This window comes from Rhipicephalus sanguineus, chromosome 1 (genome assembly GCF_013339695.2).
Source record: "Rhipicephalus sanguineus isolate Rsan-2018 chromosome 1, BIME_Rsan_1.4, whole genome shotgun sequence".
Classification (NCBI taxonomy): Eukaryota; Metazoa; Arthropoda; class Arachnida; order Ixodida; family Ixodidae; genus Rhipicephalus; species Rhipicephalus sanguineus.
The window spans coordinates 295,987,817-296,000,316 of record NC_051176.1 but is presented as its reverse complement, the minus strand read 5'-3'; the positions used below and the strand labels follow the sequence as shown (position 1 = coordinate 296,000,316).

Here is a 12,500-nt window from a genome sequence, read left to right as displayed (position 1 = left end):
CAGCGCCATACGGTAAGAAATATTTCGATATTGTTTCTCATGTAGAGTGAATTCTCATGGAGACTGTGATGTGTGTGAATTGAAACACAGTACTGAAAAACTTTCAGCAATCTTGCTGATGACTTTTACACTTTGTGTTTTCTATTTCTGCAGAGATGTTATATCCTCTTCAGATCATCCAAAACCCACTTTTACAATACCGTTAAGGCCATTTCTTATTGTCACCCAGTCTCTTGCAAACCTCAAATGTTTCACCTAGTGGCGCAGGTACAGTCATGGAAAAATGAATTGCAATCAGGAAATTACAATGTGCAACAGCTTCCGCAAGTGATAACTTGGGAGCACAAAATCAGATGGTTAATTATGAGATTGTGAAAGATTGTCTGGGCACCACAATAAGTGTGCAAATCCAAATCATGCCACCATTAAGCATGCCGGTGAAAACAAAATAAACATACTAACACATTTTTGCTGGCCCTAACGTATTCATATTTCAATTTTTCATGACTACGTGTACAGAGTAGCAAATCCACGTATGTATGCACAGTGACTGTCAGATTTTCTTGTGTAAAAACATTTTCCCCCCTTATACACGATTAAAGGTTTAATAGCATATGGCATGCTATTGTGTTGATTTTCCAACATGTAGGTTGCAGGATCATCTTACGGCATTTTCACTCTACATCATTGGTGTTTAGAATTATTTTTTTAAACATTAGTATGCCTAAAATGCTAATAATGTAATACTTTGGAGCGTGTAAGGACAGTTTGATCCCCGCTGAATTCTAAAAGCGATGTGAAAGTTCTCAAAAGTTAACGCAAATAGCACTTTTTGGCAAAAAACAGAGGCTGTCACTGCAGGGCTTCTTGAGATGCCGAGCGAACGCGGTGACGTCACCCTCGGTATGCCGCGTTATCTGCAACAGCAGCATATGCTGAAGCGTGGCCTGCTCGATTAGCTCCGATAACGGCACACCACAAGTTAGTCATGGAGGCCACGGTTGAAGATACGAGAGATGCCTGTTCACGCAGTCTCAGCTGTTTGTCGTTATTCGGGATATCGTAATCCAGCTGCAGAACTTTCAGCTTTGCCATACTTACTTGAGCCTTCGTCACATAAACAGCACAAGAGCAGTTTGGATCAGTGAGTGTTGGAAACCTTCCGTCGGAGTGCAGCACGGCTTTGCCAAAGGAACCGAAGATGACGTAGGTTTCCATGGCCACACTTTCGGCACGCTCGCATGGGTGGAGCAAGAGAAACTTTCCTTTCACGGAATTTACTGGGGGTGTGTGAATATTCGAACTTTAGAATTTTTTTAATAGTGTTTACTATTCGATTCGATTCACACCGCAGTTTTACTATTCGAAGTATTCGAACTTCCGGAAAATAAGTAGTATAACGGTTTCATTTGCTAAAAATGAAATCACAGCGCTTCTAAATGATGCTCATGAATCCAATTCTCTTCACGAACTTTGACATATTGGTAATATTAACGGCCTTCAACACAGCTTGACGCTATTTTAGACAGGGTAGCTCGACCAGTGCGCTCAGACTAGAAAGCGTGCAACGTAAAAGTGTGAAGCGCAGCATTGGCTTATACCGTACTTAATCGAAAAAAAAAAGGCAAGCGCAATGCACTCACATAGAAAGCGAAATTTATTCCGCTGGGAATTCCTTTCGTTCAGTGATCCAGTTTTGCTGGCCTTAAGGTCGTTTGTGAAGACTCCTCGATCGTGTGCCTATTCAAGTCAAGGGCCGATACCTTGACAAGCTATATGGAGCTGCTTGAGAACGCCTACAAGCTTGCCATGGAAGTCCATATAAACTTTTCCTGGTCGACGTGCAGCTGAAGATCTCCTTTCCTTTGATATGAGCTTCCATAATGAAAGAGGCGCGCACCATTTCCACTTCGCTGGGAACAAATTTGACACAGATGGACCATAACCAAGCCAAAATCAGCCTGATCTACAGTGTACTAGAATTGCGAAGGGTGTCGTGTGGCGTCGGAAAGAGGGCGCTTCTTGCGATGACCGCTCCGTGTGCCACCAGAGGATGCTACCAGTCACAGGAGCGCTACGAAAGCTGAGCTGACAGCTTTGCAAGCGGGTTGCATGGCTGATTTTTGTATTGTTCCGAGTTGTCATCATGGAGGTGCGGTTGTTTATGTGATTAATAACCACTGCAATGCCAACTAATGACGAAATGTAGTCCTTCCGCAATAGGCAGCAGCAGTTTTCTCGTATAACGGGCATACAGAAGGAAGCGCCCAATCATAATTCAGTGCTGTCGTTTTTACCAGTTGACCCTGGTCTTTTTAATTCAGAAATATCTTCAAGTAGATACCTACGTTCAAATGGTGTTTCATGAATTTTAACACATTTACTCATAGAGCTTAAACATATATATTTAATCTATGTGAGTGTTTGTGTTTGATCATGCGTGTTTTATACTTCCTACATTGTTTCGCATGCTAAAAAATTGGGAGGCTTCAAGCGAATGCATCTAAGTGCTGCTTTTACTATTGAGGCTGGTCTGACACAGCAAAAGACACCAATATGACAAACACAATTCTGAACTTTATTGCCAGTTCAAGTTCGCTAGCACCGAGGTCATCTGCTACAACAAGCGTGCAGTTCTTCGAAAAGAACACCTCATGAGACGACGGTCATTTGCCAGCTAAAGGCTCCATTCCTACGCCAGGGCATAAAGTAAACTTGCTTACATTGTTGATCAGTAACTCTGCCTCCTCTCATGTTACAACCCTTGGTGCCACTTTTTGCCTCTAATGAGAATTTCGGCAGTTGCAGCACTTTCGCCAGCTTGCATCTTAATCTGAACGAGTATCTTCAGTGCTACCTTGATATGCTTGACAGCACCGGTTTCCAACTCAGCATAAAGAAATGAGTCCCCAACACACGGCAGGAAAATTTCCAACCACACACTTGGAATAATGAGCCTTGAAAATGACAGTCCTTGACAATCTTGTTCAGGAACATTATCATGTGAACTGTCTTGGTCAACATTGTAGACACAACTTCTGACAACTTGCCGCCCTTGTCTTCGGTTTGGAGAGGACTTGATCGCTGAGGTTGCATTCCTTCCATTTTTTTTGGCAGCGACATTGAAAAGTACTTAACAGCATCTGGGAAAATAGTAGGAATAGGCGGTCGGTCTCAAGGGATCTCAATAACCTTACCGTTGATAATCGTCTCAAAAGTTCGCTAAATAGGCCTTGTCTCAAAGTGGCGCTCACAGACAATGTTGCTCTCATTGAGAACTCAATCACCTCCCCTCCCTCGATGTTCCGTGACCATTTTTCGCAGCAATTAGCCTCCAGCGGAACCCGAAACAAGAAGCGCGCCTCCTTACATGAGCGATAGCCACTGTTGCCATTTGGCACAAAACAGAGGCCGTCTCACTAGTCCCGTCGTCTCTCTATCATTTTGTTTCATGCCAGCATTCAAGCGCAGACCACCGTCGCCATCACTACACTTAAGTACAGCACAATGTGGCAAGAAGTACCAGCAATGAGGCTCTGGTCATGCGTAAACAGCACAAAATGTCAGTGCAACACGTGCTAACACACGCGCTTCTGCAGCTCGCAGCACCCCCTGCGCAGTGTCATCGCTGCAGGGGCCCCCCTCGCCTCCATTGAAATGCACCGCGCACTGCACACGTCTCTTTCTAGCATAGAGTTTCTTACTTGTATTGTGAGAAACTCTATGCCTATGCGGGCTAGCTTTAAAATGCGTTCCGTCGCCATTTTGTCATGGTGGTGTCACGGTGTCACTACATCTGCCGCTGACAATTGGCTGTTGCTAATGCCATGAAAATGGTTTCGGTTTCGTACTCGATCGACTCATTTTGCGAAACGTGCGTTTCGAATTATCTCTTGGTGCTGCAAAGTCAGCCTATGATATCAAATTCATTAGCATCACCCTAAATATTAGGTTATGCAGGCTCGTGCCAATGGTGCACATTATGTCAACCGCGTCACTACGCGACAGCTAGCAGCACAGTTTTGTTTTCATACGGCGAAAAGCGCACTTCGCTACGTCTACTGGTTACCGTGCAAAAGAAATTGTTTTGTTTTTGGCCATGTTTCGCACTACATTTTAATGCGAAAGCATGCACTCATCCGGCGTCCCAAAGCCGTGTGCTTCCAGAAATCACGTGACATCTCCCACCGTAACCGACGCCGGCAACTGCCGCAGAAACCACTCACAGCCGCAGCGTAGGAGAGGGGGGAATTCCCGCAGAAGAAGAGGTCCCGACTCAAAGGGAGCGCGCCCTTGTGCGTTGCATAAATTGGCCTTCAACTTCTGTGGAGGCAGTGTCATGCATAGCGATTTTGCAGCACAAAGCTGCAACGAGGCTTAGTGTAGACATCGGCAGAAGATTCGTCAACGTTATGATTTGTAGTACCGCGACCATAAAATTAAAAGGACACGTAAAGTATTGTCGACACCACTTTGGTTGTACCGAATCATGTAAATAAACACAATTCGGCCTACGCATTTCCTCATTCTTTATTATAACGCAACTCGTGAACACCACTTTGCAGCACCCCTCTGCAACACCAATCTAGCCAGAAGAAACGCTTTCATGTTCCCATCTCATAAGAATATGCTTAGGGATGCTCTGCACATTTTTTCTGCAATTTTCGATTCACACTCAAATTTTAATATTCGAATTCGCTTCGCACCCAAAATTTTGCTATTCGCACAGCTCTAGAATTGACAATTAAGATTGAAAGACAGCTAGAAATAGCTCACTCATGCAAATTTCATGATAGACAAGCCTGATTACATCGTAGGCGGTGAGGACACAGCCATTGGCTGATTTGAGTGTTCATATGCTGCATATAGTTACCGCGGCCACCACGTACCCGCGCGACGCTCTATGGTGCTAGAATTACACACTATAGAACTACACTAGTGCACTTGGGATCATACCAAAAGCGAGCCAACTGGTTCAAAGAAAAGAAAAGTCGCCTGCATCTTCCCACGGGGGGAACTCGAGTAAATGCGTCGCAGAGTGGTGGGGGTATCGTGTAAATGTTGCGTAATTGGGTATGGTTTGGGAATGCTTAATTGTTACACCATGCACACACCAAGTACGACTTGAACGGCTCCAGCGTGCACGAAGTTCCGGGTCCGCAGCTCGCTTCAAACGCTTGCGTTCAACGTCGTATGCTCGTCTCTTCGCAGCCTTGTCTTCTGCGTTGCTTGCTATTGTTGACGCCGACGACGATGAGGGTGGGGTAACGTTGCCTTCAACGAGTGGTGGGACGCTGATTGAAGGTACTGTTGCTTCCATCGCATCTACTCGAGGCAAGCAAAGCGTCAAGTCAAGCGAAAGCCAAGTAAAGACGCCCTTGACTGAATTCCGAACGCGCGCTCCGCCGCTTATATACACACCGCCCGCGTTCGACGGAGAGGAGGGAGAGAGAGGAGAGGCTTGCTGCCGGCACGAGACGAGCTGAGCATGCGCAGTGGGGGTGTGGACGGCGCCGCCGACTCCGCAGGTGCGACTAAAATGCTCCGCATTTTAAAAAAAGGAAAATAAAGTGCTCAAGGTCATGATGCACGCTGACGTAGCTTCTTGCCCCTTTGTCACCCCCCCCCTTTTGTAGCTTTCAGCACCCTCGTTGGTATGAAGGAGAGAGAAAGTGTTTAAAGCATTGCGACTAATCCCGGTAACTCCACTTGTACTTGATGTATTTGAAAAATATTTTGCGCCAATGATCGATTCATGAGGCAGTAAACTCCGATAGTGAGGTCATTCGATGATTACTTGTAAAAGTGTTGCAGGGCCCCTTTAAAGTTCAAGTGGAATGTTTTTGCTTGTGGCTTTTAGTTTAACATAAAAATGATAAAAGTCAAATGTCAGAGAGCATTGTTGCATGGTCTGAGGATGATGTAAATTTTCTTTTGGTCTTTAAGGGTTGATGCCTTGCTGCTTGAATGTCTGCTTTTCTAGCATCATAACATTGCTGTTACATGTTTCTAGTGTATGCTCCCCCACAATCACAAGCAACTTAGCCCTGCTAATGAAACTTCTTTAAAGGGCCCTGTGACTAGTCACTAGTCACTAGTCAACAGTGTCATTAACTACTTTGTAAAATATCTCAAGCAGCTGGGTGCCCGCGGTTTTGCTTGAAAGGTTGTGTGCCCTTGAACTTTTCAAATTGTTGCCATTTCTTTTTAAAGGGGTCATGAACCACTTTTCCAAGTAATGATCTAATGACCTCGGTATCGGAGTTTACTGCCTCCCGAATCGATTGCCGCCAAAATTTCTTGCATCCGTCAAGAATGAGCGGAGTTACGGGGGTTTGGCGCACGCTTTCAGCACTTTCTCTCTTTTCTCGTGCCTACGAGCGCACTGGAAGCTACACAGGGAGGGATGGCACGGGGGAAAGAAGTTACGTCAGCGCGCGTCATGAAACGCGATCGCTCTCTCGCTGTGATTCGCGTGCGCGAGTGCGGCTACCGTGTACTGAGGAGTGCAGCGCCGGCAAGTGGCAGCACCCCGTGGCAAGACGCGCAACTGATCCGAACGCCGCTCTCGATTTACGTTGGCTATCGGTCAGTGAGGATGCTATGTCTTTTGCGACGCGGCGATGCAGATCGCGACGTCAACCGGCAGACGCCCCACCCACCGACGAGAGCGAGAACCGGCCTCTGTTCGAAAAAAGGGCGCCTGAAAAAACAGCAACTTCGCGTTACGCTTGTAGCCTTTACGCGGCGCGCACGACTGCAATATTTGGCTGAGCAGTTCATAGCCGTGTCAGCTTTCCGCAGGATGGGTTTTTCCAAAAAGCCCAAGGGATGCTTCATGACCCCTTTAACAAACCTGTGACTGTGGCCACTGGCTATTTTAGCTGCTTTATATCAGTTGTTCTCTATGAAAGCCCCAATGAATGGAAATGGACAATGATATCATCAGCTTTCATCTCAAGTGCTGGACATGGGTGTGGAAACCTGCACAGGCTGCACCTATGGCACAAAAATTAGCCGTAGCTTAATTTTCATCTCGCAACATATGTTTTCTATCTAGTATCAGAATGTCATTGCTGAAACTTTTACAGATCACATCACAGAAGAAAAGTTGATGCAGGTATTCCCACAGTTCCTTGGTGAAATCAAACAGGCAGTCAACCCTCCTGAAGCGCCTCCACATGATGCAGACAAGGTTGCCAAACGAGACCATGTTGCCATCATGGAGCATCTGGCTGTCTGTCATAGCATCAGATGTTCAGAGCTCTGTCTGCCTCACTTTTCACTAGGTAATACTTTTATGCATTTCTCAGTGCACGTGCAACAAGTAAGCATAGATAGAGTGTTACACCACATGAAAATTCACATAAAGCTAAAGAAGGGTAGGGCTTGAAGCTGCCATCAACGATATGAAAGCGACAGTTGAACTGATACATCAACCTCAGTGTACCCTTGTGAATTCGCACAGCTGTGGGATGTTGTAACATTCTGTTGGTTCAGCAAAACATTCAGAGGCTAGTACTCTTTTTTTACGCAATACTTACATAGCACCCAGTGCCATGAACTACTAAATGAAGGCTTTGTGTTGATCTAGTTTAGTAAGCCTTGTTTATTCTAGGGGCACATGCATCTAAAATAAGGCTTGGTTTCAGTATATTTAACTAGAGCTTTCTAGCAAGAAGCTCAAAACAAGAGAATTCATATGCACAATAATACTTCCTCAAAAATTCAGTTTTAACACCATGAAAGGTTAGCATTGCTGGGCATATCAAGGTACAATAGAACTAAGGGGTAGATAATCACAGTGGGAAGTTTTTTAACCCTAACATTGTTTAGAAAAGTATCATTTCAGCACAGAAATGAGTGATTTTGCCAATTTGAATTGCCAGCACAATGACGTCTGCATGTGTGTCATGATCACAGTACTCCAGCATTTTTTGCTTGCTCTTTACTTGGCCTGCTAACTATTGCAGCAATACCGAAGCAATAAAGGAATATTAACAGAGCCCATAATATACCTCTTAGCTAGAATACCACAAAAATTCCTTGACATTCACATAAATGATTGCCATAAGTAATTCGTGTTTTGTTTCGAAAAGAATAGTTGTTAAAAAACGGTGAGCATTGGTAAAAAAAACATACTTGTGAAAAAAGATTCCTGCATTTTGATGAATGTGAAAAAAATATTAAAATAACCTACCACGGTGGCCCAGTGCTCAGCTGCTGACCCGACAGTCACGCGTTCAGTCCCGGCCGCGGCAGTCACAGTTCAATGGAAGCAAAATGCTAGAGGCTCGTGTACTGTACGATTCCAGCACATGTTAAAGAATCCCAGGTGGTCTAAATTACCTGAACCCCTCCATTATCGCGTCTCTTATAGCCATGGCGTTCTGGGACGTTAAACCCCACAAACCAACCAACCAATTTTAAAGTATAACTGTGTAGATCCCGCTCCTACCAGCAACAAGGTGTTTTAAAATATAGCTCTTATGCACCCCTTTCTGGGTTGAGTGTTGTCCCTCGTTGGCCCTTGCCATAACCAATCGAACGAGCACAGCGAAAATCTCCTGCTTCGTGCACCTCAAGCCATGTGATGCTCTTCTTTTGTCTAGGCCAGCTGGATTACTCTGGTACCTTCACCGTACCTTAATATTCCACTTAAGTCTCTTTAATGATGCTAGCCCTTAGTGTATGGTGAACTTTTGCTTCACTTGGGTAGACAGTAGAGTGAAAGAAGACTCTTCTATAGTAGCTATGTGCCATCTTGATGGTACCTACCTACAAGAAAACAGTCTGCTCCTTCAATGAGCTCATTCAATTAAATTATGTGCAGTTGACGAGTTGAGCTGTGCTTCTGTCTGCATGGCCTCCGCAATCAACTTTGGCAGCACGCCGTTGTGCTGCCTAAGCGGATCGCACAGGCCATGTAGAAAGAAGTGCATGGTTGAGGTCTGCTCAACCATGGCTGGGCCGCACTGATCCCAGGTTTTCACAAGAAAACAGTCTGCTCTTTCAATGAACTCGTTTAGTTAATTTTCATTAATTATCCTGACAGTTAGTTGGCCTTTATCTTTACTAAACTCATGCTTCCACATCATATCTGTCCTATACCACTCATAAGCGTGAATCGCTCACTCCTTTTTATAGAGTTTTATTTGATTCGGGGTTTTCAGACACAGTGTGGAAAATCTCAACTTCTGGTTGACAAGAAGCGGACCATAAATCACTGAGCAAGGAGCTTAATGTTGCTAGTAGCTCGCGTCATAAAAATGAATTTAAAAAAAAAAAACAATAAACAACCAAGAGAACGAGCACAGCGAAAGACCTCCTGGCTTATGCACCTCAAGACATGCAGTGGTCTTCATCTTTTGCCTAGGCCAGCTGGATCACTCTGGAACCGCCGAAAGAGAAAATAAAAATTTTAAAGATTAATAAAAGGAAACAGTAAACATCCAAGCGAACGCGCTCAATGAAAGACCTCTTGGCTCGCATGCCTTGCAAGCCACGTGATGCTCTTCTTCTTTTGCCGAGGCTGGCTGTGTTGTTCTGGAACCTTCGACACCGAAACAGAAGGGAAAAGTAAAGAGCAAGAGAGATAGAGAGTCAGAAAAAACAACAACATAAATATGGAATCAAAGGTATATAAATAGTTGTCTGTAACTGCTGTTTGTGCCGCCAAAGCAGGAAGTAAAGGAAAGATCATGGAAAATATGAGAATAATAACGAATGAAAAGAATTCTTTTAAATAAAAACAGCAGAAATTAAATTTAAAAAAAGCAACCTTAAAAAGGAAAGGTAGTTTGTAATTGTGCGTACATACAAGGGGTGTTCATATGAAAAGGTACGAAACGACACTGTGGCTATAAATGAAGACTTTATTCAAGATATGCACCATAGGCCTGAGCACAACGATCCCTTTGATGAACGTGCTGAAGGATTCCTTGTTCCCAGAATTCCTGTGATCGTGACGAAACCCAGTGCTTGACAGCGTTTCAACTTGGACGACAGTTCGTCGTCCAAGTTGAAGCGCTTCCCATTTCTCATGGACTTGTCGGACACACAGTCTTCCCCATATACGATCACCATCTGGCAATGAATGTGGCCGGTTTAACACCTTCTGCTGTCAGCAATCACATAATGCCTCGCTGCCCCTCAATCCTCGAAGTTTGCAATGTGAACGCCATCCTGTCCTCACACTGCCGCGTCAATTGGACGGCGTTCTTTATAAAGGCCTCTGCTCTCTCCTGCACATGCGGGAGCCCCCGCATGCTCCGATCCATGGCGGCATAGGTGTGCGCACGGACTAGGGGAGGGGGCGGCCGCCCCCCCAGTCACCTAAGAAAGGGGGGGGGGCGCAAAGTCTGCTCCGTACATTTGACTTAATAGGGAGGGGGGGTCGCCGCGATGAGCCTTTGCCCCTCCCCTGAAGGGGAACCCTGCGCACGCCTATGCACGGCGGAGAGTGCAATTGCAACCCTAGATGTCTGGCTACATTCTCCCATAGTGGCATAGGCATTAAAGGGACCGACAACTGATTTTTCTCGACCCAGTTTTTTACGGCGTGACAGGAAGCTCACCCTTCGTAGCGTTTGTAGCTGCAGTGGTTTATCCGAAAAGCAAGTAGTTATTTTATAAGCAGTATTTTTCGATCTGAAAGGCTCCAAACACGCATGGAGGCTTGCTCCAGCAACGCTGAGAATTGATAGCGATGCCGCTAGCCCTTGTGAAAGCTGTCGTTGTTCTGCTTTCGCAGGAGTTACTGTAACTATGCTTAACCATCTTTATTTTGAGCTTTCCAACCATTTTTGAAAATAGCAAGCTGTTACAATGAGATGTGTGGCTTTATACACCTTCCCCGGCATTTGTACAGCGTTGTGTGCGCCTGCGTCCAAGGTTGCCTGCGCCTATGTCATGGATGGCTTGTCCCGGCGTCGTTACTCTCTCGATACCCGAGCCCAGCCAAGTAATCGAAAACGTAACTGTGCATATGCATGGCCGCACCGAGTAGCAGCGCGCGTCATTTCTGAGACGAAGTGTAGGTAGCAAAACTATGTCGCTTCAAAATCTTAGCGACTTGGAAACTGCGTGCACGGTTGCATGAGCACGCTGAAAAGTTGCTCAAGACGCGCTGACGAGCATGGGATCATTACGTCACGTGAAGGCAGCGCCACTTTAATGCATACTACTAACGCAGGCCTATATGTACATTATTATGGACCTTTTAATATAAAGAAACGAACAATATTTCAATACTAACAAAAAAATCGTCGAACGCGTACAGCAATCAACGGTCACGTGGCCGTCTTCATTAGATCATTCATATTTTTGCCGCCAGAGGGGCCACAGGTCATTTTTCGCGACTTTCAATTAAGAAATAAAAATATAAATCCATCTCACAAAAAATTCGGCAGATCCCACGCACTGTGGGAATCGATGTAATGCGAAGCAGCCAGCAAAGAGCTGCATACGTCGCCTTGTTTGTCCTTGAGCCAAATGAAATCATTCATGCCATGGAATCTAGTCCACCATATATCACATGTTTGCCATGCACGCATGCATGCACAATCTAGTGTACACCATGCCAATGAAACGCATATTCTGGTATATAAATGCATGACCTGTCGTTTATGTTCATCACGCACTCGTGTCATGCCATACCAATTTTGGTATATATCACGTTAAGAAAACGGCCGGAAGCGCACCATGACAGTGGCATCTAAATCATACCGTACATGACATGCATAACATGATTCGCATGTTAAGACCTCATCGCGCAATACCACTTTTGGTGTATATCAAAGGAGCGAAATGGCCGCGAATGCACCACGAGCGTGGCATGTAAGTCATGACATACATGGCATGCATGTCATAGTTTTCATGTTACCACCTGTTATTCATGTTCTTCATACAGTCACATCGCGCAATACCAATTTTGGAGCATATCAGTCTAGCGAAACGGCCACGACTGCGCCATGAGCATGGCATGTAAATCATCTCGTACATTTCATGCATGTCATGATTGTCATGTTACCACCTTTCATTTACGTTCGTCATACAGTTGCGTCGCGCAATACCAATTTTGGTGTATACCAAGCTAGCGAAACGGCCGGGAATGCACAATGAGCGCGGCATGTAAATCATGACATACATAACCTGCATGTCATGATTTCCATGTTACCACCTCTCATTTACGTTCATCATGCAGCCGCGTCGCGCAGTACCAATTTTGGTGTATGTCAAGTAAGCGAAACGGCACGAGTGCGTCATGAGCATGACATGTAAATCATGTCGTGCATGTCATGCATGTCATGATTTTCATGTTACAACGTCTCATTTACCTTCGTCATACAGTCGCTTCGCGCAATACCAATTTTGGTGTACATCGAGCTAGCGAAGCGGCCGCGAATGCATCATGAGCGTGGCAATTAAATCATGACATACATGACATGCATGTCATGGTTTTCATCTTACCAACTGGCATTCATGTTCTTCATACAGTC

At 45.1% G+C, this 12,500-nt stretch overlaps 1 protein-coding gene across 4 annotated transcripts in view; it reads left to right on the top strand.

The window, feature by feature from the left end:
* Nucleotides 1–12,500, top strand: part of LOC119379306 (pseudouridylate synthase TRUB1) — a 57,548-nt gene that overhangs the window by 5,918 nt on the left and 39,130 nt on the right. For 2 of the 4 annotated variants that reach the window (XM_049411930.1, XM_037648577.2), the window contains exons 4-5: nucleotides 1–12; nucleotides 7,092–7,289. The exon at nucleotides 1–12 is cut by the window's left edge and continues 70 nt beyond it. In XM_049411930.1, the coding sequence (XP_049267887.1) occupies nucleotides 1–12; nucleotides 7,092–7,289 (210 nt within the window). Of the gene's footprint in view, nucleotides 13–7,091; nucleotides 7,290–9,173; nucleotides 9,420–12,500 lie in introns of those variants that run through there. The other 2 variants (XM_037648581.2, XM_037648580.2) reach the window with 2 other exon arrangements.